The sequence below is a fragment of the Eucyclogobius newberryi genome, unplaced genomic scaffold (assembly GCF_026437365.1).
Source record: "Eucyclogobius newberryi isolate DKJ021-1_F unplaced genomic scaffold, fEucNew1.0.hap1 SCAF_19, whole genome shotgun sequence".
NCBI classification, from domain to species: Eukaryota; Metazoa; Chordata; class Actinopteri; order Gobiiformes; family Gobiidae; genus Eucyclogobius; species Eucyclogobius newberryi.
Genome location: NW_027315823.1, coordinates 12814054 through 12837261, shown reverse-complemented (window position 1 = coordinate 12837261; position 23208 = coordinate 12814054). Strand labels below are relative to the sequence as shown.

At 39.4% G+C, this 23208-nt stretch overlaps 1 protein-coding gene across 2 annotated transcripts; it reads left to right on the top strand.

The window, feature by feature from the left end:
- The first annotated feature begins 159 nt into the window (after nt 1–159).
- Nucleotides 160–20097, top strand: LOC140365374 (intermediate filament protein ON3-like). Of its 2 annotated transcripts, XM_072451760.1 has the most exons (11): nt 160–659; nt 9057–9265; nt 10008–10068; nt 10901–10996; nt 12132–12296; nt 15177–15215; nt 17255–17380; nt 17908–18051; nt 18887–18963; nt 19654–19700; nt 19805–20097. In XM_072451760.1, exons 1-11 carry the CDS (start codon nt 348–350, stop codon nt 19912–19914), a joined length of 1386 nt encoding a protein of 461 aa, XP_072307861.1. In that variant the 5' UTR covers nt 160–347; the 3' UTR covers nt 19915–20097. The 2 variants fall into 2 exon arrangements, with proteins under 2 accessions (XP_072307861.1, XP_072307862.1); XM_072451761.1 differs by lacking the exon at nt 15177–15215 and having other exon boundaries at nt 166–659; nt 19805–20093.
- Nucleotides 20098–23208: the final 3111 nt, after the last annotated feature.

Here is a 23208-nt window from a genome sequence, read left to right as displayed (position 1 = left end):
AATCTAAAAATCGTCAGAAAATTGTCACCCTTCATGAGGTATGCTACATTTACAAAAGTCAGTTCATCCATAATATGTCCCCTTTAAGAGTTGTAGTAATTTTATCCCAGATGATGATGATTGTACCACCTATCTCACGATACAATCCACCTCCACAGTCTCAACAATGACCCGTTCACTTGACACCGTGCAGCATTTGACCTGGCTCCACCCATACCTGCTTTAAAACCAACCGTGGACACCTAAACCTCTCAGACGGGACATCCCACAGCCTCCTTGCACCTTTCCAGCCAGAATTTCCCGACAAATTTCCACTTCTTAATCATTTTTCTTTCCATTTTGCCATCATGAGTCTCAGCCGCACCAAAAGAATCAGCTCCAGCGCGTCGGTCCGGGCCAGCAGCAGCGGCAGCAGCAGGAGGGTCAGCGGCGGCTATGGCCCGGGAGCAGGCGGCTTTACCGGGGTGTCTCTCAGCTCCAGCTCCCTGTACGCCAACGGCCACCACGGTCTGAGCGCCCCGCTGGCCACGCTCTCGGTGAACAAGAGCCTGCTGGCCCCGCTCAACCTGGAGATAGACCCCAACCTGTCCATGAGCCGCGCCCACGAGAAGGAGCAGATCAAGAGCCTCAACAACCGCTTCGCATCCTTCATCGATAAGGTACGTCCAGGGAGGGAGAGGATCGAGGATGAAGAATTGTGTTTTTGTGAAGAAAGTGTCCCTCCATAAATGTGACAGTTCAAAATGAGACTATTGAGACTAACAATTTGAGTAATGGATAATATTGTGAATGTTGTTTTGAAGGTCTGCAGGATTTGAACATGGAGTCGATTGTTTATACCAGTGGTGCCCAAAGTCCCTGTCAAACCTGTCTCTCCGGGGGGTGTAATTTGGGCTGCCAAGGGGTGCTGGATTTTGTAAGAGGCATCTATTTTGCTTCATTGTTCCACAAAAAAGATTGTCAATTGATCTAAGGGAGTCCAGCCCAGCTTATGCCCTTAAAAACTACAATTATTGAAAACAATGTAATCATAAATGTCTTTGCATACAAACTGTTTAAATGCAAAACATGACTAGCCCTCAACTTGCAAATATGAAAGAAAGGGAAAAAATTGGCACACATGGTTTATAATAATAAAAAACGCTACACAAAGAGCTGATTAAAAAGCTCTGAATAACATCTAAACCAGGGCATAGTAAAACAGAGTTAAACTGAGCAGGATCGAGACTGTAGGACAAAACCATGACCATAACTTAAAAAATTGCCATCTGAATACAAAAATAATAATATTAACATTTAGATAGTCCACAGAATCTCAAGAGCAGAATTTAAAAAGCATAGAATGATATGCTAATCCAGAAATGTGCTGATCATAACTCCCAACATAAATAAGAATAAATAAATCTAAGAAAACAATTGAAAAGCACGAGGTGTAAATGACAATACGTGTTATACAGACTGAGCTGAAAGGTTAAGCCTGAAAGGCTGAAAGGTTAAGCATTGCTACGGGATAAAACAAGTTTCACCGATGTCAGAAAGGGAAGTTAGATCTTAATTCTTAATGCGTCATTCAAGCGGTGTCAGTGTCAGCCTCTGTGTGTGGGCAGCTCTGGGCTTAAGGGTGGAACTGTGGAACCTCCTGTGGTCAAAACAAGACAAAACAGAGAATAGAAACATTAGCATTAGCAGTTTTACATGTCAAATTTGGTGTTTGTACTCCATAAAAGTAAAACAGAAATGGAGACTTTCTTTTTAAAATAGAAAATAATATGGCATCGGACTTACAACTTTTCGTCTTTATTCTTGGTTGTAGTAATCTACTCCTGCCGCCACAACCGCCCCGGGACAGACAATTTATGACCTGTTATGCAGCATCGACTTTACTGACGTCCTCATCATTAATTTACTCAAAGTTGTGTTTGTATGGATTCATGCATGTTTGAGTAATCCTGCAACGGAGGCTCGAGTGCTCCGAAAATTCCTGTTTCTACCTATCCCATATCCCCGCCCACATCCCTGTACTTAGATTCTCCACCACCAGTTTAGTTTTTGTGCCAGTTCCAAGCCTGGATAAAGGATCTGGGTTAATTTATAATCATAAATAAAATAAAAATAATTATAAATAAATAAATACAAATAAAATAATAATAATAAAATAAAAAAAAATAATAATAATAATAATAATAATAATAATAAAGCTTTAAGTTCCAAAGCACTTCACATAACACAGGTTGAAAATAATCAAAAAACAGATTATATTAACAAATTATATATATATATTTTTTTAGAAAATGTTTTCAAATGCTTCTTAAAAGTCAAAAGGCAATTTATCTGTCCAATGTCACGGAGGAGAGAGTTCCAGAGGGAGGGGGGCATGCACAGAGAAGGAAGAGCATGTGAGGAAGGGCATCCAGCTGGTGTATATATCTGTGCAACTTGTAAAATGCATATGTAAGGCAGAATTGGCTGAAAAAAGTTGAATAGTCGTGCGGTGAAAGGGAGCGCAGTCGTGTCCAAAGGGCTCCGTGGCGGGTTGCTAAAGTCGGTCAGCGATACTGCATTTGGAGGCTCATCTCGTCTTTCTCACGGCGTCTGTAACACTCGCACAATAGGACCATTCAAACCTCTTCACATCACTGGATCCTCTCCAGGTGCATAGAGACTCACCGATGACAATCAACAGGTTTCCAGGGATTACGATTTAGGCCCGGTGTAAATGCCACAGAAATATGCATCATCATGAGGCAGAAACCAGCTAAAGCGGCACAATATTGGAAATGATTGTGATATGTTATACGGCTGTTAAGTCCTGGGACATTGATATTATTTCAGTTATAGATACAGTTGGCATCCGGGGAGACGCCCACTGATGGCCCTCCGTGGGGAAAGCAATCCATTCATTTTAATGAAGAAGAGCTGCTGTTCCCACTGTTCAACAACTACAAGAACAAACACTGACTTTAGGAGTTATATTGTGTCAAATACAGACAGGAAATGGAAAAGAATAAAGTGTTCAACCGCCCCACATGTGTACAAACATCACTCTTAGAGGGAGGAAAAAATCTCAGTTTCTAACTCATTTGAAGCCTAAATTTCTACCTGAAATATGGACAGTTCCATGATGCCAAAAATACTATGTGTAGGCCTGTACCAACTACAAGTAAGACACATAGCATAATATTCATGAAGTCAATTAATGGCATAATAGCCAATAGAAAGCTCTTTCTTCATGATAGTTTTATTTAAATATGCTTTTTAGCCAAATAAACCTGTATATTTCCCTGCTAACGGTAGCTGTGGGCTAAATGCTACAGCGATCGTAGCACCGCCTGCTGTATTTCAACATCTACAGAACAATCTGTTTACTTTTCTGGGGTAAAACCACCCCAACCTCATCATCACAACCTCCATCAAAACTCTGACTTGAATTAGTTGTTCAAAAATTACACATACTTAGAATACATACATAGAAAGTTCTTAAAAGAGGGTTGAAGTTACATTTCTTAGATTTTTCACTCATGCCAGACCTCGCCACTGACAGACCGCAAACAAGCAAATGTGAGAGACAAAACTGTGACTAAATCGAGGTTAATTTAAACAGAATAAGGAAAATCCATCATCAAAATCTGCCCTTTTCAAAGTTTTCATTAATAAAAGGGTAATTTTCTGTCAGATGGAGAACCTTAGTGTCATGGCAAAATCGATCATTGCTTCAGCTAACATTGCGATATCAATACTTTAACGATATACTGTGCAGCCCTTTTTTTTTTACATGGAAACAGTTACAACAAATACAAGTAGAATAGAGTAGTAATAAAATATTAAAATAAAGAATAAACTGCCAAACAGTACCAGGGGCATGTAACTTGAACCTAAAATACAACACACACACTGCTAATCAAACATGGCCCAAACTAATTTTATTGTAATCGTTTAATAAAAAAAAATAGAAAATACAAATCTCTTCAATGATGTACATTTTCTTTTGGATTTTCCAGAATAACTTACATATTCATATCATGTAAAAAGTGCCCCTCTCATTGGCTCGTAACCCTATCGCACTGCCCCCTCTGGCCTGTCCGGGAACACTGAAACATTTAAGAGCAGAGGCCCTCATGCGGCGCGGTCAGCGGAGCGTTCATCCAGCACAAAGCCAATAAACATCCGGGAAGAATTGAAAGGAGAACAAGAGGTTAAAGGGGACGTATTATATAAATTCAACTTAAACGTGCTTTTAACCTCGTAATTGTCTTATTCAAAGTTGTATTTTGATTGATATCTGCATGTTTGAGTAATCCTGTATTGTCCAGCTCAGAATTGGTTTTCCACCCACCCCGTATCCCCGCCCACATGCCTGTACTTGGACTCTGAATGATACATGTCGTGTTCTAAATTGTCAAAAATTTAAACATCTTCTGCCTGTTACGGTGAAATGTCGCTATGACGTTCTGCAGTTTTGAACGGGAAGTCAATTAATTGTGTTTTCCAATGAATACAATGTAAAATCATGCTCTTCTTTACTTAGTTTAAGACAAAGTACCCGGATAAGCATAACATGTTTCCTTTGAGAAGAGTAGAGATGGAAAAGGGGGCTTATTATCATTCATATAAATAGCATTGATTACATTAGTTACCGGGACCGCCAAAATAAGCATGCATCTGATCCCCTAATGTCCTGTATGTGAATAGTTTCTTTTGCCTAATTTTTCAACATTCAAAGAAACATGACGAATGACGATTAATTAAATGTGTCCCTGTAACCCATTGATAGTTTCGAAGAAGAGAAGAACCATACTCAGAGCAATAATAAATACTAGTTGAAGTTTGCATTAAACACTAACAGACATTAGCGAGGGACAGCAGCATTGGGTCATGAAAAGTCATGAAAAGTCACTGTTCATGAGTATAACAGCTGCAGGATAGAAAGTGAACATCAGGCGGCAGTTTTGAGGACTGTACTTTTTGGAATGAGCTGGAGAAGGCTTTGTGCAGTGGTCACTCATCCCATTTCCCATCATCAATGAAAGATCTTAGCTTAAAAATGAATGAATCTTTTTACATTGCAGAAGCTCATTGAAACAACAAAACAACAAAATGTTAGTGTGTGACCTTTAATTTCTGTGGTGATTTTTTCTGTGTACTTTCTTTGCGTGGTCTTCTATTCGTTCTGATTTTTAGGATTGATTCTTGTTTCAAATGAGTGTCTAGTTTTGACTTTCCCTTTATTAAATACTGTCATATTTTTAAAGGGATATCTTGAAATGTCCCCAACTCGGTGTGCAAGTGCGCTTGAAATCACATATAGACCACTTTGTAAAATATGAAGCAAATTTGATACACATTTATCACTAATAACATAAAAAATGCACCAAGCTGTGAATTGGTGTTCTGTATAAATGTAGATCTGATCTTTAAAACATGATTCAGTAAACAGATACAGTCAGCAGCGTATCGTATTGAGGGGCGTGGTCCACCGTGGGCAAAACTCACTGCGAACTCAATAGCAAACGCATTCCAATATGTTTCCTGGTGAATTATGTGTATTTTAAGAACAACTAAAGCAAGTTGAGTCACAGCTGAGTCTTGGAAGTTGTCGACATATAGAGTTAACCCAGATTAAAAGTAAAAATTGTTCTGTAGATGCTGCTGTTTGCATTCTTGGATAACTGTACAAATCTGGGCAGTTGGACCACTTTATTCTTCTCCGTCCTGCCTGCAGTTGGCACAGTATTTATTCTAAGTTTGCTCTTGTAGTTGTTGAACAGTGGTGACAGAGCAGCTCTTCTACTGACTTAACCATGTGCAATACCGTCATATTCATGTGCAATTACCGTCGTACTCTCATGCAATAATGTCACATTCATGTGCATATAACTGATGAAAATAGAGTGTTTATTTTACCATTATTTTTAGTATTATCTTGTCTTACGCTAGCTGTTTTTATTTTATTTTGTCTTTATTTTTCCCCTCCATTCCTTATTAGGAAATGAGAGGTTTTGTCTAAAGGAGTTTTTGTTTATAAGAGTTTTATTTATAAGAGTTCTTCTATTAAGAGTGTTTTGTAATCTTATCTTATCTTATCTTACATTGAAATGAACGGATTGCTTCTCCCACAGAGGTCCGTTTTTGGGCGTTCCCTCGGATGCCGACTGTATCTATAATAATAATATTGTATCTACTTTTGTAAGACAATTCGAGACCAGACTACAGGTGTGGTGCAATTACTGGGTCGGATCAACATATTGCTTACTTTCCATTCTTTCCCTATGGTTCTCTACATTAGTAAGTAGCAGAAAGGACTCCCAGAGCTTTCAACGCACCACACCTTTAAGCCCAAACCATATCCCCTGCACTAAACCGGTGCACGGGAGGGTGTGTGCTGCCGCGCTCCCGTCCCATGGAGCCCTGAGCGGTGTAACCTGATAAAGAGGTCACGTCGGCCCACAGAGAAGGGCCCGAACACTGGGGCTTTGTGCTGGAGGAGAGAGGGATAAAACGAGCCAGCTACAGGGGGAAACACGAGACACCGAAAACTCCAGGGAAACGTAGAGGAATGATACGCTTCAGGAAGGAGACGGTTTCAGCACTGACTGATGCGCGGACGCGGACGTGACAGGATTTGACTGCAAAAAGTCAAGAATGTGCAATATCGTTCCGTAAAATGAAAGACTATGTAACATTTCTGACGGAGAGTTCCCATGTCATTGTACTGCACGGTGTAATAGTATTTAACTTAGTATCTTAGTGCGAGCGGAGACGCCTCTCCACAGATCTGACCTGTAGCTGGGGCCGGCGGCGTCACCTGTTTTTGTGCCAGACTGATCCTCGTCACAGCGATAGCATATCTATGGAGAGAATTATTTAGAAAAGTTACTTAGTGCACTTTTAACTCTGTGTACTATATCTTATTACAAAAGCACGTCAGTATAAGTAAGTTAGTAAATGAATTTAAGCTTCAATTCACAGATGAAAACAGCCAAAATCCTAGACATGAGTATTCGCACGGAGCTAAATTGACCCGAGAAGCTCTTGAGTTTTTGCTGAATTGCAGTAGGTAAAATTTGGGTGAAATTTTACAGACGTTTTCACTTGCACAAGACTAAGAAACACAGACGTCGTTCGTTATTAGCTCTTTTCTACAGACAAATCGTCACAAAGTGCTTCAAACGGTAATAAAAAAGACACTTCTATATACAGTAGGCCTACACGACACACATACAGTCAATATGAGCAGTAGGCTGGAACGCTTGTTTGAAGAGGAGTCCAAAAATCTCAAACTTCACTCCAAAGTCGAGGTGCGAAGGTTCTTCAGAAGATTCTGCCCAAAGGAAATGAGGCTCCGGGTCGAGTTTAGGGTTTGATCAGGTCAGCGAGTGCCTGCAAATGTAGCGCTCAGAAGATCAGAAAACAAGATTATAAAGTGCACAGGATATAAAACCCAGACCCAATAAAGAATGTGATGTTTTGTCTCTCTTGTCGAGGCTGGTGAAGAGGTTTTTGCAATAGTCTAGGTTACAAAAGCATGATTAATGATCCAGATTTCTCTTTTTTAACCTCTTCTTTAAGTTTTGAGATGTGGCACAGCTGAAATAAACAGTCACTTTTATTGAAATACATCATAAATTAGTAGGCATTCAAGCAAGATTGCCGAAATATATATATATATTTTTAGCATTGCATTGTATTTGTTGCTGTTAAGGTACAATAATCTAAAAATGCTTGCACAAAATTGTCAGGATGTCATAATAAGTATAATATGTTTTGTTTTTTATAGCGTTTTTCAAGACACAGAAAGGCGCTTCACAAAACAGTCAATTAAGGAAAAGGTTATTGAATAAATCATGCCGAAAAGATAAAAACAGCAGATCCCATGTGAAAATGACTTTAAAGATTAAAAGCAGTTCTGAACAGATGGGTGTTTTCTTGAAGTTGGGGAGGACCTCAGAGTTGGAAGCAGCGATTTAGTAATGATTGATACATAGATCGATAGATTACTATATTTATTGATCCCCTTAAGATTATTCTGCAGTTATAAGACCAAAGACGTGATGTTTGGCGATATTATTAGAAAAAAGCTGCGATACAATCACGATACTGCACGATACTCGGGTCTGCGATCGATATATCAACCAATATTTGCTGATTTTAACTAGCAAGCTGAAAACAAATGAGAAATAATAAGTATTTAAATATCGTTATGGTTTAGACTGCCTCCCAACATTTCAGGGTAGAGTCATTTCATCTATATATAACAGATCAAAAGTACTTGCTGGAAGATGAATGGAAAACTGAATACAACAGTAAATGAAGATTATGATGAGTCAATTTGTCCTGTTATGAATTAATTAGCTCTATAGGTAAACCAGTTGAACCACGCCCCATCTTGGACCCAACTTTTATACTGTCTCAAACTCAATCAGATTTTGTTGCCTTTGCCACACTTTTAGCCCGTCATCAAATTCTCTTTAAGTGGAACGATCCTCTGTCACCAACCGAAGTACAATGACCTGCTTTTCTTTCTCAAACTAGAAAAGATCAAACGTTCTGCATGAAGGAATTATGTCTAGATTCTACAAACAATGGAAACCTTGTATCTCTGTATCAGCTGTAAAAGAAAGTGTCGCGCTGTCTCCGAGTTCACAACCATGAATATGTTTTATTTTCAATAGAACTTATATTGATTGATTTTTGATTGTTTTTTTTCCCCCTTCTGTCTATTCAGTTGTTTGTATTATCTTGTTCTTGTTTAATGATAGTGATAATGAAAATGTCAAAAAAATGAAAATGTCAAAAAATGAAAATGTCAAAAAAATGAAAATGTCAAAAAAATAAAATATCAAAAAATAAAATATCAAAAAAAGAATGTCAAAAAAAATAAAATATAAAAAAATAAAATATAAAAAAAAAACATGTCAAAAAAAGAAAATGTCAAAAAAAGAACATTTCAAAATAAATGTCAAAAAAGACAATGTCAAATGTCAAAATTTAAAATAAATTAAAAGAATTAAAACAAGTGTAATGTAAATAAAAGAAACATATCTCTTGTGCTTGTGCAGGTGCGTTTCCTGGAGCAGCAGAACAAGATGCTGGAGACCAAGCTGGAGCTGATGCAGGGCCAGTGCGTGGGCCGGTCCAACGTGGAGCCCCTGTTCGAGGCGTACATGGCCGGGCTCAGGCGCCAGATGGACCTGGTCAACAACGACAAGACCAAGCTGGACGGGGAGCTCCGGAACATGCAGGGGCTGGTGGAGGACTACAAACACAAGTACACAAAAACTACACCCTTAGGCCCGGTTTTAATGGATGAAATAAACATTATTGTATGTCAGAAACCATCTTATGCAGCACGATATTGAACGTTTTTGCTAAATGGCTGTAAAGCGCTGCGATATCGAAAACCTTGATGTTATTGTTATTTAGGATTTAGTTTGTTGAGATATTGATGATTGCATTTCCCTGATCATAGTGTGCTTTTTTCTACAAGCCTAATCTGGAATCTACATCGCTCATTTTAATATATATATATATATATATATATATATTTTTTTTTTTTTTAGAACAATAATTTCATTTTCTAAACTAAATCTAGTTTATAGTCTACTTTATTGAATAGTATTATGTGGCTTTGTTAGTTCTGATATTGATAAAATGATTCAGAAATGCTCAGTTTTTTTGCTGTTCATGTGATATGTCACAATCTACTTTCGATACAAGTTTTAGATTACTATCTGCATATTGATACTTTTCACAACCCTTTACAAAAGGGTGTTTCTTATTTTAAAAGCCACTTTTAGATTAGCTTGGATCTCATATCACAAATAGAATTGAGATGACTCTATTATTGTTTCACACTCATTTTGTAACTTTTTGTAATCACATTTAATGTGAAAATGAATTGCACATCCCTATACTGATACTCATATTTTCAAAAACATATATTGATATATCAGTCATTTAATGTGGTCCCATTTAAAAATGTCTATGCTATTTCTGCCCTGTTTTGCCAGATATGAGGATGAGATCAACAAAAGGAACAACCTGGAGAACGACTTTGTGATTCTGAAGAAGGTCAGTCTCATTCACGCAGGTGTGGTCTGGAACGTGACACTGTCTATTGTACTTTATCATTGTACCTTTCATTGTCCCTTATACACTTTCAACAACAACAAAAAACAAGAATGACGAATGCTAGAGATTTACAAAAGGTGGATTCAAAGGTTATTATCCCATGTTTGGTCATAATTTAGTTCCCTCATGGTTTGAATTTGTATGTGTCTGTTTTACTGTCAAGGGTTGGGTTAATATGCACGGCTTATTGGACAAATTATGCCAAATTCGAATATTATTTGCGTTTCTACAAACAAATCACATTCATTGCATTTGCGTGCTTATCAGTTTTGCTTGAGCAGGTTTATTTAATATGCAAAATGATATGTGGTTCTGTACATAGGCATTAGTTTGAGTTCTAAAACATGAAATGCCACAAGTAAAAAGCTAATAACAAAACAAAGAATGCATCATACAGTATGTGCTCTTTAATTTGAAAAAGACTATTGTATACCACCCTGAGAATGCCTGATCACATCTGATCTTAAAAGCTGGCTCAGAGTGGTGGAGACAGTTCCATTCAGACCGGTGCCTGCTGCCGTTGTGTCCTTGGGCAAAGCATTTCACTTTCCACCTTGTCTATATCAGAATGAAAATAAGTTTTATTGTCATTGTCATTGTAAATAGTGAGTACAGTATATGAATGTGCTGTGTGAATGATTAGGGTAAATATTATTATCTTACCACCACAAGGTTTCTTTTAAAATATTTTGACAGGTGCTATTTAAATCCAAAGTTTTACTACAATTTATAAAAATGTGATTATTATTGATTGTTGATTGTTTGTGAGCAGGATGTGGACTCCGCCTACCTGGTGAAAGCCGACCTCGAGGACAAAGTGGGAGCCCTGACTGACGAGATCAACTTCCTGCGCAACATCTATGAAGAGGTAACTTGATAGCTATATAAAACTAAACAATACTATATCGCACTAATGTGGCATGTGTGAAATGGCCAGTAGAGCGCAGGGTTATAATAAAAGAATGACAATGAAAATGAGAATGTCAGAAAATAAATACAGAATGAATGAAAAGAATCACCAGTTGCTGATAAAGAAGACGAAGAAAAAGTTGTGTTTATCTAACTTTGTATCCTTAATTTGTATGAATATTTTAAAGTTTTTTTTACACATCCAATTTTCAACATTTGTTTAATATTGGATGTTAAGTGTGCTAGAATATCCCTTTACAGTGGCTTGTACCTTTACAATGAGCATTATACATAATTTCCAGATGAAAAAATAAATAAAAACGGAAAAGTGCAGCATGAAAAAGTATTCAGCCTCCCTGACTCAAAACTTTATGGAACCGCCTTTCTCTGCGATTACAGCTGCAAGTCTTTTGGAGTGTGAGTGTGAGTCTTTCAGCTTTGATCACATACAGACTGAATTTTTTAGCAAAACTGAGCAAACCAGCTCAAGCTCAGTTAGATATGATGGAGGGCATTTGCCAAAGATTCTCCACTGGATTTAGGTTTGGACTTTGACTGGGTCATTCTAGCTATTGTAGCTCTTGCTTTAGGTTTAGAGTTATTGTCCTGCTAATGGTGAAACTCTGCCCCAGTTTCAAGTCTTTTACAGATGCCAACAGGTTTTCTTCCAAAATTTCCTTGTATTTGGCTCCATCCATCTTCGCATCAGCTCGGAGCAGCTTCCCTGTCTGCTGAGGAAAAGCAAGAGAACAGAGTCAAGTGGTGACTGAGGCATTAGGCTGGGATAAAAAGGCTTCTCGGTAATAGAGGTGTGGTCCAAACACAGAGGTGGAGGCATGGTCCCCCTCACAACCTTCAGTTAATATACTGACTAATTTATTTAGGTTTAATATATATTTAAGTTTGTGGTCGTGACGTGACAAAGTGTGGAAAAGTTCCAATGGTTTGAGTACTTTTGCAAGCCACTGTACATTTTCACTGATGCAATATTTTCTCTGTCATACTGTTACTGATTTGTCTGTCCCTGTTTGTCCCTGTCTGTCCCTGTCTGTCCCTGTGTGTCCCTGTGTGTCCCTGTGTGTCCCTGAGTGTAGGAGCTGCGTGAGCTGCAGGCCAGTATCAAGGACACATCTGTGGTGGTGCAGATGGACAACAGCCGCAGCCTGAACATGGAGCAGATCGTGGCTGACGTCAAAGCCCAGTATGAGGACATCGCTGCCCGGAGCAGAGAAGAAGCCGAGGCCTGGTACAAGACCAAGGTACACAGCCATCAAGATGCACACATGGGTGTAGAAGGAGTGCTTATGTAATCTTATCATCATTTCATTCCCCTGGTCACCTTAAAAAAAGTCCCATTTGTCATCTTTGGGACCCTTGAGGGTCCACACTTTTATTTTTTTCAATTTCATTTGATTTTCATTGGTCACCACTTTTTAACAGTTTTTCTACTTTTAAAACTCAGATCTCTTGATCTACTTTTGTATATAAGATGCTTTTTTGTTATATTATAAGGCATTTTTCATAACATAGTACATTCCGAGTAAACCATGGGAAAAAAGACGGAAAACTTGAGCAAAATTTATTACATGTACATTACATTGATAGTGAAAAATATTTGGTGCATTACAGTGTTTTGAATGGTTTATGTACAAAATCCCTGCACATCTCCATTGACTCCCATTATAAATGTATGTTTTGACATGCATTTATAATTACAAACCGTTTTATTCAATTCAATTTATTTTTGTAACGTCCGCAATCACAGCAGCAGTTGCCTCGACGTGCAATTAGCAAATGTCCCAACATCCCCGGTCTTTAGACCCTCCTTCTCGACAAGGAACCCTATGGGAGAAAGTAAAAACCTCGGGGAGAACCACAGTGAGGGAGAGATCCTAATCCCACTGACAGACACGCTGACGCAGTTCAATTTCACGATACACTGTTGACCCAGAACCACTGGGGCGGAAAGATGGTGGTTCATCTAGCAAGACGGATCATCCAGGCAAATGAAGAAGCGCTCATCCAGAGTAGAGAGTGTTCTTCCAGGCAGCCAAGAAGCACCAGGATCTGCAGGCCAGCACCAAAAGCACCACACTCCAAGAAGGAGAAACAAGGGGAGTGGAAGAAGGAGAAACAAGGGGAGTGGAAGAAGGAGAAACAAGGGGAGTGGAAGAAGGAGAAACAAGGGGAGTGGAAGAAGGAGAAACAAGGGGAGTGGAAGAAGGAGAAACAAGGAGAGTGGAAGAAGGAGAAACAAGGAGAGTGGAATGAAGGAGAAACAAGGGGAGTGGAAGAAGGAGAAACAAGGGGAGTGGAAGAAGGAGAAACAAGGAGAGTGGAATGAAGGAGAAACAAGGGGAGTGGAAGAAGGAGAAACAAGGGGAGTGGAAGAAGGAGAAACAAGGAGAGTGGAAGAAGGAGAAACAAGGGGAGTGGAAGAAGGAGAAACAAGGGGAGTGGAAGAAGGAGAAACAAGGGGAGTGGAAGAAGGAGAAACAAGGAGAGTGGAATGAAGGAGAAACAAGGGGAGTGGAAGAAGGAGAAACAAGGGGAGTGGAAGAAGGAGAAACAAGGGGAGTGGAAGAAGGAGAAACAAGGGGAGTGGAAGAAGGAGAAACAAGGGGAGTGGAAGAAGGAGAAACAAGGAGAGTGGAATGAAGGAGAAACAAGGGGAGTGGAAGAAGGAGAAACAAGGGGAGTGGAAGAAGGAGAAACAAGGGGAGTGGAATGAAGGAGAAACAAGGGGAGTGGAAGAAGGAGAAACAAGGGGAGTGGAAGAAGGAGAAACAAGGAGAGTGGAATGAAGGAGAAACAAGGGGAGTGGAAGAAGGAGAAACAAGGGGAGTGGAAGAAGGAGAAACAAGGAGAGTGGAAGAAGGAGAAACAAGGGGAGTGGAAGAAGGAGAAACAAGGGGAGTGGAAGAAGGAGAAACAAGGGGAGTGGAAGAAGGAGAAACAAGGAGAGTGGAATGAAGGAGAAACAAGGGGAGTGGAAGAAGGAGAAACAAGGGGAGTGGAAGAAGGAGAAACAAGGGGAGTGGAAGAAGGAGAAACAAGGGGAGTGGAAGAAGGAGAAACAAGGAGAGTGGAATGAAGGAGAAACAAGGGGAGTGGAAGAAGGAGAAACAAGGGGAGTGGAAGAAGGAGAAACAAGGGGAGTGGAAGAAGGAGAAACAAGGGGAGTGGAAGAAGGAGAAACAAGGGGAGTGGAATGAAGGAGAAACAAGGGGAGTGGAAGAAGGAGAAACAAGGAGAGTGGAATGAAGGAGAAACAAGGAGAGTGGAAGAAGGAGAAACAAGGAGAGTGGAATGAAGGAGAAACAAGGGGAGTGGAAGAAGGAGAAACAAGGGGAGTGGAAGAAGGAGAGGAAGAAAAAGAAACAAGGGGAGTGGAAGTAGGATTGTAGTAAAGAGTGTCAGAGAGTCCAGCACAGGCGTTGTGACCCTGTGACTGTCCCCCTGTGGTGTCAAAACAAGTGGATCTATAAGATCAACATTTATCTTCTTATTGGCCGTCACAAAAGTGGCTGATATTTTTAAAGTGTAAACTGACATTTTCATAGCTGCCATTTGGGGTAAGAAATGTAAAGTGGTTGTAATAAAGAGGAGGCTCTTGAGGCTGTTATGCAGCTGATCGAAGAAGAAGATTTCAGCAGCCAAAATGAAGAGGAATATTAGAGCTCAAGATCACTGCATCGGTATGGACAAGGTGTCAGATGAGGAAATTAATAAGTTGGGCCGAGAAGGAGGAGGAGAATGGCGAGAAGGAGAGAAGAGAGAGAGGCCAAAGAGGAGTAGAGCAAAAAGGCACAGGAAATAAACAAAGAGTGAAACAATGAGGTCAGTGAAGAAGACAAAGAGAAAGAGTGAAGTGGAGGACAATGGAGAGAAGGAGAGTAAAGAGTTTGACGATGAGAGATGGAGAGTGAAGAGCCAAATATTGGAAGAGGAGGATCTTACACTGGACGCTTGGAACGCAAGAAACAGAATCATTGCAACTCATCAGGACAGCCAACCATTCATGCCCCATCTATTCTAATCCAGGGCATAAGGTTTCAACCCAAGTTAGTTTACCTTGGCTGGTGTGGACGGGTTTGGATGGTATCTCATGTTTGTTCCACCTTTTTGTCTCCACAAAGGTCAGCTTTCTGAGGGGTTCCTCTGGCAGGCGTGCAGAGGTAAAGAACTTGTAGTTGGAGTCTGGGCCTCAGTAAACTCACTTCTATCCTTCGATCTGTCACCTGTCTGGTGTACATCTGTAGTTTTAGTTTCATTTTCAGTTCATACCTTGAGCTTTCATCCTCCTCTTCCTCTTGGCTGCTCTACTCCTCTTCAATTAACTGCATAACAACCTCAAGAGCCTCCCCTTTACCTCCTCTACTTATGTTCTTACTCAAAATATGACCAAAGAAGCTCAACCAAAAGGCATTTGTCTTTATTTACACTTTGACCCATCCAAACATATCAGCCACCTTTGTGAAGGCCAAAAAAAGATAAATGTTGATCTTTGAGAGGTCCACTTGTTTTGACATTCTTCTCTGGGCAGAGTTATGTGTACACACAGGGGCCACAGGAGGCAGTCACAGGGTGACAGTGTCTTTGCTGGACTTCAGGCAATCTTTACCTTCAGACTAACACAATAAAAATGTTGGTCATAGTTCTTTTGGAATCCATCTTATATTGTTTTTGTGAAAACATGCATTTATAATGGAAGTCAATGGAGATATGCAGTGTTCCATTCAAAACACAATAATGCACCATATATTTTTTCACCATGAACTATTGATTATATCAGGCTCTAATAATGTAGCTCAAATTTTCATGTTCACTTTTTTAATTTTGAAAATCTGTAATCTTTATACTTTTTATTTGGGGTGTACTTTTAATGTTATATGGTCTTAGAAAGTAAAAACGTAAGTATTAATGAAGTTTGTGCATATATGTGAAGAATAGAAGTAGATGAAGAGATTTGTAAATGAAAAGAGTTTTGAAAGTAGAAAAAAAATATAACTCTATGTGGATTTTTTGGCCATTCATTTGGCCAAGTGGGGACCCTCTAGGGTCCCGAAGGTGACGAATGTGACTTTTTATATAAACCCCTCTCATTTTAAACACAGTAGTGCACCAATGTTTTCCCCTCATTATGAATTATTGATATAAAGTAGGCTCTAACTAAATCAGCTCAAGTTTTCCTCTTTACACTTCTTTTGTTGTTGTTGTTGTTGTTGTTGTACTTTTATGTTAAATGGCCTTTACCTATAATACAAAGAATATAGGGTACATTATACCTACAGTAAGGAAAATAACTATTACTATTATAATTATAACTATAACTATAATTATAACTATAACTATACACCCTGCAATTTTGAAAGTTCTCTCACTTAGAAATTATGGAGGGGTCTGAAATGTTCATCAGAGGTGTTATTCCACTGTGAGAAACAAACGAAAATCCGGAAATCACATTGTATGATTCTTGAATAATTTATTTATTATATTTTGTTTATTTATATTTATTGCTGCAATTAAGTATTTGAACATCTGACTAGAACCAGGAAGTACGATCACATTAGTCACATTCATTCAAATCCAAGCTAAAAACAGTTTTATTTGCTGTGTATATGACTGAAATAATTGTATGTGCACTTTTCTCTTTTATGTCTTAAACTGTTTTGTGATTTCTGTATTTTAATTCATTGTTGTGTGAAGCACTTTGAATTGCCTTGTGTAAAAATGGTGCTCTACAAATAAACTTGCCTTGCCTTGGATCAGGATCCAGACCAGAGCCCCGCCTCTTAGTCACCTGGGCAACCGGCTATTAACACAGTACAAACACACGCAACATCAACATTGGAGCTTTGGTTCAGTGCTTCCAGAAATGGCGGCCGCGAGGCACTGAGCTGGAGGTTGTGAGATGACTTGAAACCGTATTTAATCTATTTTTGATTTAATTTTATAACTGAATATTTTAGTGAAAAAACACAATATACTACAACTAAATCTGATATTTAATGTTTTGCAACTTTTTTTTACAGACACCATTTTAATTTGGTATTGCCCTCTTCACCTTTTATCCATATATTCCTCTTTTCACGCCTAAATCATCTCCATCTGGCCTTCCTCCCCACTGTGTCGGCCATGGTCAATAAACTGAACCAGCACAGCTTGTCTAAATTGTATGCAGACATTTTATGAGAGAACGTTGATCTGCCCTCAGTTCGACCAGATGTCGGTGCAGGCCAGTCAGTTTGGGGATGAGCTGAGGGTTGTTAAAGGAGAGCTGGCCGAGGTGAACCGTCTCATCAGCCGCTTGCAGAGTGAGATCGAGGCCGTCAAAGCACAGGTAAAATACATTCAGATAGATGGCCAGTGTTGGGAAGTAACTAACTATATGCACCAAAAATGCACATTCAGAACAGGTCTGCTAATTATGAGAATGTAAAGGTTTTCTGGTACAGTTACTCTTTCATTTGGTGATGGTAGAAGTCAGTACTTCATTATCTAAATTAGGCTTCAAACTGCACTGTATTAGTAAAAACACAGCTCTTGTGGTGAGTGCGTGTTATTTGACCCATATTGCGGTTTTTGCTTTGTAATAAAAAATAAATACATTTACCACCTTTTTATCTGGATAGTATGTGTGAACTACTGTGTCCAAGTCATTTCTTTTGTGGATTAATAAAATGTGTTTAATCATAATATAATGCAATGTATACATAAAGTATTCAGAATAAAAACTTGACCATATCACAGAATACATTGAAAAATACATTTTAATGCAGGCATTCAGTATTCTGTAACTAAATAGACTTTCAAAGTATTCTTCCCAACACTGTAGGTAAATGTGCTTTAACTCTGTGTGGCCCGTAGCGGAGCAATCTGGAGAACCAGCTGGCTGAGGCAGAGGAGAGAGGAGAGCTGGCAGTGAAGGAGGCCAAAGCCCGGACCAGAGATCTGGAGGATGCACTGCAGAGGGCCAAGCAGGACATGGCCCGCCAGCTCCGCGAGTACCAGGTCAGTGTGCGCTGCTGTCCGCCACAAACGTCCACATGTAATCGCCTGCACACGCTCCGAGGTCCTGGGCCCAGCTCCAACTCATGGAGGGATACCAAACTTAAAGGGGATGTCTCATAAAAAATCAACTTAATTAGCAGATAACCTTTTACTACAGTGTTTTTAGGGCTGTTGTGGTCATCGCAATATTGCCATAACTTTGCTATGATATGAAGGGCTCAAGTGATCGCTATAACCTCACTTTACATTTTAATGAAGTGCCCAGTATAATTTAACTTTTTAATGATCAGGTATTTCATGTTTTCACACCATCTGCCTTGAACAAACTTTCACTGTGTTCTGCCATCAGACTCAGATTTTTGGGGTGCCAACATTCAATCCCTTGGCTTTAAATTAATCAATAAATACACAGCCCAGATGTAACAGCATAGGTGTGCACTACTGCGCCTTCTGCACAAACAGCACCATGTTTAAACATCAGCCTACATTGACTCTAAGTCTGGCATTTTAAAGTAAAGTAAAACATGTCAATGACATTTCACTGCTTATTATGGTGAAATTTGATAAGCCCCAGAAATTATCAGTTCTGTAGTATTGAACAGGAAGTCAATGGAGTTTTAGTAATAGTTTCTATTATCAGGCTATTTTAGATAAATATTGCAGTTTATAATTAACTAAATGTTAATTGCTATGGGAATTATAAATCGAGTGTGAATTTGCACATGAATGCGTCCTCATGTTGTTACTTCTGCTGGAGAACTGTAAATCATGTTGATATCTGAGTTTCCCAGATGAAGTAACCTTTGACCTCTCACCATGGAATTCTCATCCACAGGACCTGATGAATCTAAAACTGGCTCTGGACATTGAGATCGCCACCTACAGGAAGCTTCTGGAAGGAGAAGAGGACAGGTGTTGTTTTTGCTCTTACTGTTATGCGGCATTTACGAGTTTGTTTTTACTTCATTTTGTTAATCATAAAGTCAGTAATTTTAAATCAGTTTAAGGTGAAACACTGTAGGCAGGTCAGTCTGCTCTCTCAATATCCAAGCTTTCATGTGGAAGCAAAAAAATGGTCCAATCGGCACCTAAAGATGTTTTATCATTTGATTGAATCAAATTTTATATGGGACATTGTAAATTCAAAGGCTGTTTTTTCGAAATAGGGACAAAAAGACAGCACCTACACACATCAAACAAATAATTTGTTTATCTAATTCCAAGCCTAATTTATGAAAGTCATACATTTTTACCAAAAAAAGATTGACTTTCAAATGTACACAATTGTTTTGGTAAACATCTAGTTTTCTAAAATACTAAATACAAAATACCTTCAGTATTTTTCTAATCTCTCAACAAAGTGAAGCAAAAGTATGACCTGGCTTTTACCAGTTTTCAGATTTTTATGTCCCAATTATGTGCACTTTATGCAATATTTACTCATAAAATGCCTTATTATTGTAGTAAACCATTATATGATGGAAAGGTAAACTACAGAAGAAGTTTCAAATTGATCTTTTAAGTTTGATTCCCATTGACCTGCAGTGTCTCTCCTTAAAACAACCCCACATTGTGACCTCTTTGTTGGTGCTTTTCTTTTAGACTGGGCCAACAGTCCATCCTCAACATCCAGTCTGTCTCCAACTACAGTGAGTAAACCGGACCACAGCCCACGGCCAGACCAACGAGCAACATTGACATGACTCTAGCTGGTTCAAGACTAGAAATAAAACTGATCTCCCCCTGTGTGCAGGTACTACTAAAAGCTCTAATGGCTACAGCAGTCAGAGCAGCTCGCCTCAGCCCAAGCTGCTCATAAAGACCACAGAGACCAGGGACAACAGCCGCTTCAGCTTCCACTAGGACATGATCAATGACAAATGCTTGTATAAGTTGTAAACCAATATCAAAATGTGAAATCATCATTGTTTAGAAAAGCGGTAAATTTTGCTCATGCTCCAAGTGATTACAGAATCATCATAAAATGATTAAAGGTTTTAAATAAAACAAGATATACAGGTCAAGCTGAAAGCATTAAAGGTCCCATAACATGCAAAATCGACTTTTCAGAGCTTTTAACCTTCTTACATTGCTATTTGTGCTTCATATATGTTCCCAGAGTGTTTTTTTGATTGATTCCCGCAGTTTTTATCTATATTACAGACTATCTCCTTTCCGCGAATCTCCAAACTGACGGGCGGTGGGGCAAGACCGCGTCATAAGGGCAAGCACGCGTCACCATCCCCCCTCCCCCGCCCCCTCTCCACCCCCCTCCCCCTCCCGCCTAGTAGTGTTGATCTGAAGTTCTATCGTTTCTCACTCACTTGCGCGGAGCGGCGCACGGCGGAGCTAACAGCTGTGGGGCACTCACGCTCTGAGACTACGTCACGGGTGGGCGGGGCACACACGCGCTCTGAGACTACGTCACGGGTTGGGCGGGGCACACACGCGCTCTGAGACTACATCACGGGTTGGGCGGGGGAGCCAGATCGCTCTTCGCAAGGGTGAGGGCGAATATCAAACCAAGCCGTCTGCATTTCCGGGTTGGTGAGGGGGTCCAAGGTCTGGGTGATATTTCTTAACTATTATGTTAAGGGTGTTACACAACACTTATTATTATCAATTATACACTTAGGATAGACTAAGAAACGTGAAAAAAAGCATGTTATGGCACCTTTAAAACATTTTCTTCAAGAGAGATGTTCTATTTGGTTTGCCTAAAGTTGTTCTCTAACTTTTCCAGTGTAAGGTTTGCCCCCTGCTTGTTGCTTTGCCTGAAATGTTTCCAGTATTACGTCAAAATGTAGTTGAGCTCGTCGGGTAAAAATGAGACGGCTGTGCTCTGTCCGCATGTAATCATTGAGAAGCGTTTTATCATCCGAGAACCAGGAAGTGTGCTGTTAGCATGCTAATGAAACTCTGAATGTTATGGAAAGTGCTTATAAACTGAGTGGTGGAAAAGTAGGATGCTAGGAATGGCTTAAAAAAAGAAAAAAATCAAGTGAAAAAATTAGAATTTCACTTTTAATTTAATTTCATTAGTTTTTTAATCTGTAAAAATCCGGTGCAGTCCCTTTAAACTTAGCATCTATTGAATTACAGTAAACTGCATATATCTTGAAAAACGCACATTGTTACTGTGAGCAGGGTCGCCTCTACTCAGATCTGACCAGTAACTTCACCTGCTTGTTTCCATGGGGATAGACAAGTTTAATGTCATACTGTGGAACGTTCCAGGCAAATACGGTACATTTCCAAGGAGAACTGATGGCATAACTTCCACCAGAGGTTAGTGCACAATGAGGTTGAAAGAAAAATGCAAGCTTTGGGATTGTACAATGTCAAAAATGTAACTGTTTAATCCAATATTAAACAAACAAATATCCTAAGCCTTGGAACAACTGCTGGGTCACTACTGGTAAATACATTTATCACACAATAGTGTCAGAATACATTCAAAATAACACAAAGTTTGAGTTTAAGACGAAGTTTAAGTTTGGCATTTTAAAATCTCCACAAGTTTTACATTTTTGATAACTGAAAATTCTAGATGTGCCTGTCCACACAATCTCAAGGTGTACAGTGCAGCTTTGCATCATCATAATGTTGCTAGTGACGAGCTTAACTCTAAAAACACGCAATATACATGTATAGTAGTGGCATTACATATTACACAAGGCAATAGGCTTAAATAAACATAGAATAGTTATAGCAATAAACTAAAATACTTCTATATTAGGCTTTTTTTTCTTAAAATAGACGACTTTTATTCTGCAGGCTGTTTTGCTGAAGTATCGTAATATCATAGACATGCGTGAACATAATAAAAAAAAAATTAATAAAATCAGACCTGTGTTTTTCATTTCTTTGATTTATTCTGGGATTAAATGGGAACAATGAAAGACTATCGTTTCTTGTATAGCCAAGAGTTCAATTACACTGTTGTTTATGATGTTTTATAATCGTATTAATAATTATGAGATATGAACAAAAACTATAAAAAAAAAATAGGAAGAATAAGAGCATTTTGATGCTGATTGATTCTCATATAAAACAAAGCTGGTGAAGCATGACATTCAATTATAATTATACATTTTATATCTAAAAATAGCAGTAAGTTGTTTAGATAAAGTTGTCTTCTTTGGACTTTTGGGTTTTTATTGCAAAAGCGTTGATGCTAGGACCTGGGTGCATGGACAATGTTAGATAAGCTTTGGGGAGTGTCTTCTTCTGGGGCTTGGATGCTGGTGGTGATAGAGGATGATGCAGAGGAAGCGTGGCACAAGCTGTCAGTTTCAATGAAGAGGGATGAACAATGAGCGGCTGCAGCAGAGGTCTTGCTTCATTTAAGCCAAAGCAAAACTCTTGCTCCTTCGCATACACTTGCATACACTCCTCCTGAATCAGAATATAGTGGAGGTAGTTGAACTGTTCCCTGATCCTACTGCAATGCCTGTATCTGAGTGTATAACCTGTCCTCATAATATTCATTCATTTTCTACTGCTTGTTTTAGTTAGGGGTCGCGGGTGACTGAAGCCTATCCCAGTGACTTTGGGCCTTAGTCCCCTGTCCATTATTTGGACAGGGGCCAGCTCGTCGCAGGGTCAACACAAAGACAAAGACACACAGACAACCGTTCACACATTCTCACATTCATTCACTAGGGCCAATTTACGGTTGCCAATTTACCAAAGACATGACGGTGGGAGGAAGCCAGAGAACCCAGAGAGAACCCGAGGTAACACGGGTACCACTCCACCCAGAGAGATCATGTGATGTCCTCATTTTCCTTCTTTATATTCTCAGCAAGACATTTCTGTTAGTTGCACAAGTCTTTAGATTTCCAACTGAAGTTCCACCTCCAAAGAGATCTGTTCCTATGTGGACACTCCCTTTTTTATACGGATAAAGTCTCCTCAGGACGTTTTCTCCTCAGGACCTTGTTCCCTCCCATCTGTTCCTCTAAACTCCTGAACTCTCTATTTGTCACTGAATAAAACCTTCCTTCTTCAGAGCAAAGTGCACTGGCCATTATTTGGACCACCTTGGGACAGTCTTCGGTCTGGTTCTCCCCCTGGTGGTTCCAGAGACAGAAGTGGTGCTCACAGCCTAAAGTCACTGGAGCCTTTATCTTCTCACACAAAACATTTGCAAAT